This window comes from Mus caroli, chromosome 9, assembly GCF_900094665.2.
Source record: "Mus caroli chromosome 9, CAROLI_EIJ_v1.1, whole genome shotgun sequence".
Lineage (NCBI taxonomy): Eukaryota > Metazoa > Chordata > Mammalia > Rodentia > Muridae > Mus > Mus caroli.
Genome location: NC_034578.1, coordinates 47,707,316 through 47,710,372, shown reverse-complemented (window position 1 = coordinate 47,710,372; position 3,057 = coordinate 47,707,316). Strand labels below are relative to the sequence as shown.

At 51.3% G+C, this 3,057-nt stretch overlaps 1 protein-coding gene across 5 annotated transcripts in view; it reads right to left on the bottom strand.

Moving 5' to 3' along the window:
* Positions 1–2,046, bottom strand: part of Ppp2r1b (protein phosphatase 2 scaffold subunit Abeta) — a 36,901-nt gene extending 34,855 nt beyond the window's left edge. For 4 of the 5 annotated variants that reach the window (XM_021172916.2, XM_021172919.2, XM_021172920.2 and 1 more), the window contains exons 1-3: positions 1,880–2,046; positions 1,042–1,132; positions 13–113 (exon numbers count right to left, since the gene is read on the bottom strand). In XM_021172916.2, coding sequence (XP_021028575.1) covers positions 13–113; positions 1,042–1,132; positions 1,880–1,993 — 306 coding nt within the window. In that variant the 5' untranslated portion in view covers positions 1,994–2,046. The remainder of the gene's footprint in view (positions 1–12; positions 114–1,041; positions 1,133–1,879) is intronic. The other variant, XM_021172917.2, reaches the window with a different exon arrangement.
* Positions 2,047–3,057: the final 1,011 nt, after the last annotated feature.

The following is a 3,057-nucleotide window of genomic DNA, read 5'->3' as shown; positions in this document are numbered from 1 at the left end:
AAAAGTACTCACCAGCAAACAGTGGGCAAAGTCAGGACCGCCCACCAAACCAGTGAAATTTCCCAGCTGCTCGGCAAGAGCTAACAGCACCTCATCTTCATCATAAATAGTATCTGAAAATAACAACAGTTGGTTACCACAGGGGCAAGGCCCACTGAGCTGGCACTCACAGAACAGTCGCAACTATAATCCTAAAAGCATTTCCATCCCTCTCTAAATCACAAGTCTTTTTTTTTTTGTCAGTTTTTTTATTAGATATTTTCTTTATATACATTTCAAATTTCGAATGCTATCCCGAAAGTTCCCTATACCTTGCCCCGCCCCCCTGCCCTGCTCCCCTACCCACCCACTCCCACTTCTTGGCCCTGGCGTTCCCCTGTACTGGGGCATATAAAGTTTGCAAGATCAAGGGGCCTTTCTTCCCAGTGATGGCCAACTAGGCCATCATCTGCTACACATGCAGCTAGAGACACGAGCTCTGGGGGTACTAGTTAGTTCATATTGTTGTTCCACCTATAGGGTTGCAGACCCCTTCAGCTCCTTGGGTGCTTTCTCTAGCTCCTATATTGGGGGCCCTGTGTTCCATCTTATAGATGACTATCACAAGTCTTCCTGAATGTTTCACACAATTATTAAGAAACTCACATCCTGGAGCTGGAGAGATGGCTCAGTGGTTAAGGGCACTGGTTGCTCTTCCAGAGAAGCAGCGTTCAATGCCCAGCACCCACATGGCAACTTAACAACTGCCTGTAACTCCAGTTCCAGGGGATCTGTCACTTTTACATGCAGGCAAAACACCAATGCATATAAAATAAATCATTTACAAAGAAATCCATATTTCACATCAATCACCTTCCCACTAGCTACACGGTTTATGTCTGAGTATGTCTGACTATATGTAGCATTTCTATACACCTTGCAGAAGGCAAGCTCAGTCTAGTACTTATGGCTACTCTAGGTAACAAACTAAAAAATAAAATAAAATAAAAATAGTTTAAAAGCCAATAGAAATGGAGCGTGTACCTTTCAAGGGACACAAACCTGTAAGGAAAGGCAGCAGTTCCGTTCGAGTCCTTTCTACCCCGAGTGCTAGAGCTATAGTTGATAACTTCTTAATACTGTTGAGACGGAGCTTTAAAAACAAAGTAGGAGGGAGAACAAAGCAAAGAGATGATTGCAATTCTGGTCAAAGAAGCAAATAGGTGAGATACTGGGACACAGTATAATGATGAATGAGCCTTTCACTTAGATCTTAATCCTAGGAAAACTCAAGGACCGTTTAACACGTCATTAGCCAGAAACTATCTTAGGGAGAACACTGAAGGGCCGGGGAAGAAATGAATGAATGAAAACACGCGGACAGTGAGAGGTTCTGAAAAGAGAGAACTCTGGACGGAGAGAAGCAGGTGAAAGAAACGGTTAAGCACAACTCCTCCCTTTTCAGGGAAAAGTTCTATCACAACTGATGCACCACTCATCTGGGTTAATCAGCCGCCGCGCTCTTTCCACCCAACCAGCCCAGCTAGTTTGCCCGCCGACAGACACTCCGCACCACTTCAAAGGGAACGGGGGCCCCGGGCCGCTCCTCCGCTCCCGGCGGCCCCGCAGCCCGCCTGCGCTGGTCCATCCGAGGCGCGAACCGGTTCCCCGCCCACTGCCGGGAGCAGATGGACGCCACCACCCCAGAGGGTCGGAGGAGGGCAGCCGGAGCTGAGACGGACCACCGCGGACCCGCCGCCCCACGCCTCCGTCCCGACCCGTCCCGGGGCTGAATACGACTCTGCCACCCCGGGGTCGCCCCCAAGGCTGAGCCGGCCTTTCCGCTTCCCTACCATGTGCGCTTCCGCCCTCGCCTCGGCTCCCCAGCCCAGCCTAGTACCTGCACGTCCTCATTGCGGAGCTCGTCGATTAAAACCGCGATCGGGTAGAGCGAATCGTCTCCATCTCCACCCGCTGCCCCCGGACCGGACCCTGGCCCTGCTGCGCCCGCCATGTTCTTCCTCCTCTGGCTGGTCGCCGCCCGAGGCCCCGCGCCCAGACCACGCCCCGCGCCCAGGCCACGCCCCGCGCCCAGGCCACGCCCCACACACAGACAGGCGGGGCTCAATCCAATCCGCCGGCTCCGAGGAACTGATGGAGTCAAGTTTTTTCCCTGCGCGTGGATGCTCCGGCCTGACCCCCATTGCGGGAACTGGAGGTCTGAACTCCAGAAGAAGGGCGGACCGAAAAAACCAATGGAACCCCTGCATCCTTTCCCCAGCCGAAAGAAACAAGGGCAGGGATTCATCGTCTCCTTGCTGTGCTCTGAAGGAGAGGGGCCTTAGTGATGGATGCCGAGCCTCAGTAGAACTCAGAGACAGGCCAGGAGGAAGAAGCTTTAACACCTCCCCCTCCACCCCCACCCCCGGCTTCATGCTGGCCCAGAGCCACTGGGTCTTGGTCTTAATTTCCCCTTGGGCGACAAGCCTCTACACACACACACACACACACACACACACACACACACACACAAACACCTTCCTCTGGCCTGTTTGCCAGAATCGTGGCTGGCTCCTGCTCCTTAAGACAAATAATGAGGGCGGTGAGAGAAAATGAACAGTGCTGTCCAAACTCCCCAGTCAATATTTTTTCCACGCAAGCTGTTCAAAACATGCTGCTCTCTTGTTTTTGTGTTTCTTTTCAGTGTGGTACTGGAATGGCGCCTTCTGTTGTATTGTCTTCTCTTTTTTTTTCCTTCTTTACCAAGAAGCACAACAACCTAACATAACTGGGCCCACCCAGTTTTATTCTCCCCAGTTCGGTGCGGGTGTAAATGGCCTCCCTAGACCTCCAGGAGTCCCCCTAAAGGACTCCAGAAGGTGGTGGTCCTGGGCCTTTTTACACAGACCTTAAAGGAAAATGTCCCACTTGCCCTATGGAGCACATAGATACTATCTCTCCTTTCGACTTAGATAAAAGCAACTTAAATTGGTAGCTCTGTCACAAGTTCTCAGATGACACTATTTTGTGCCTTAAGGAAATTGTCATTAATAAATGCAACTTAGGAGGTAAGTTTTT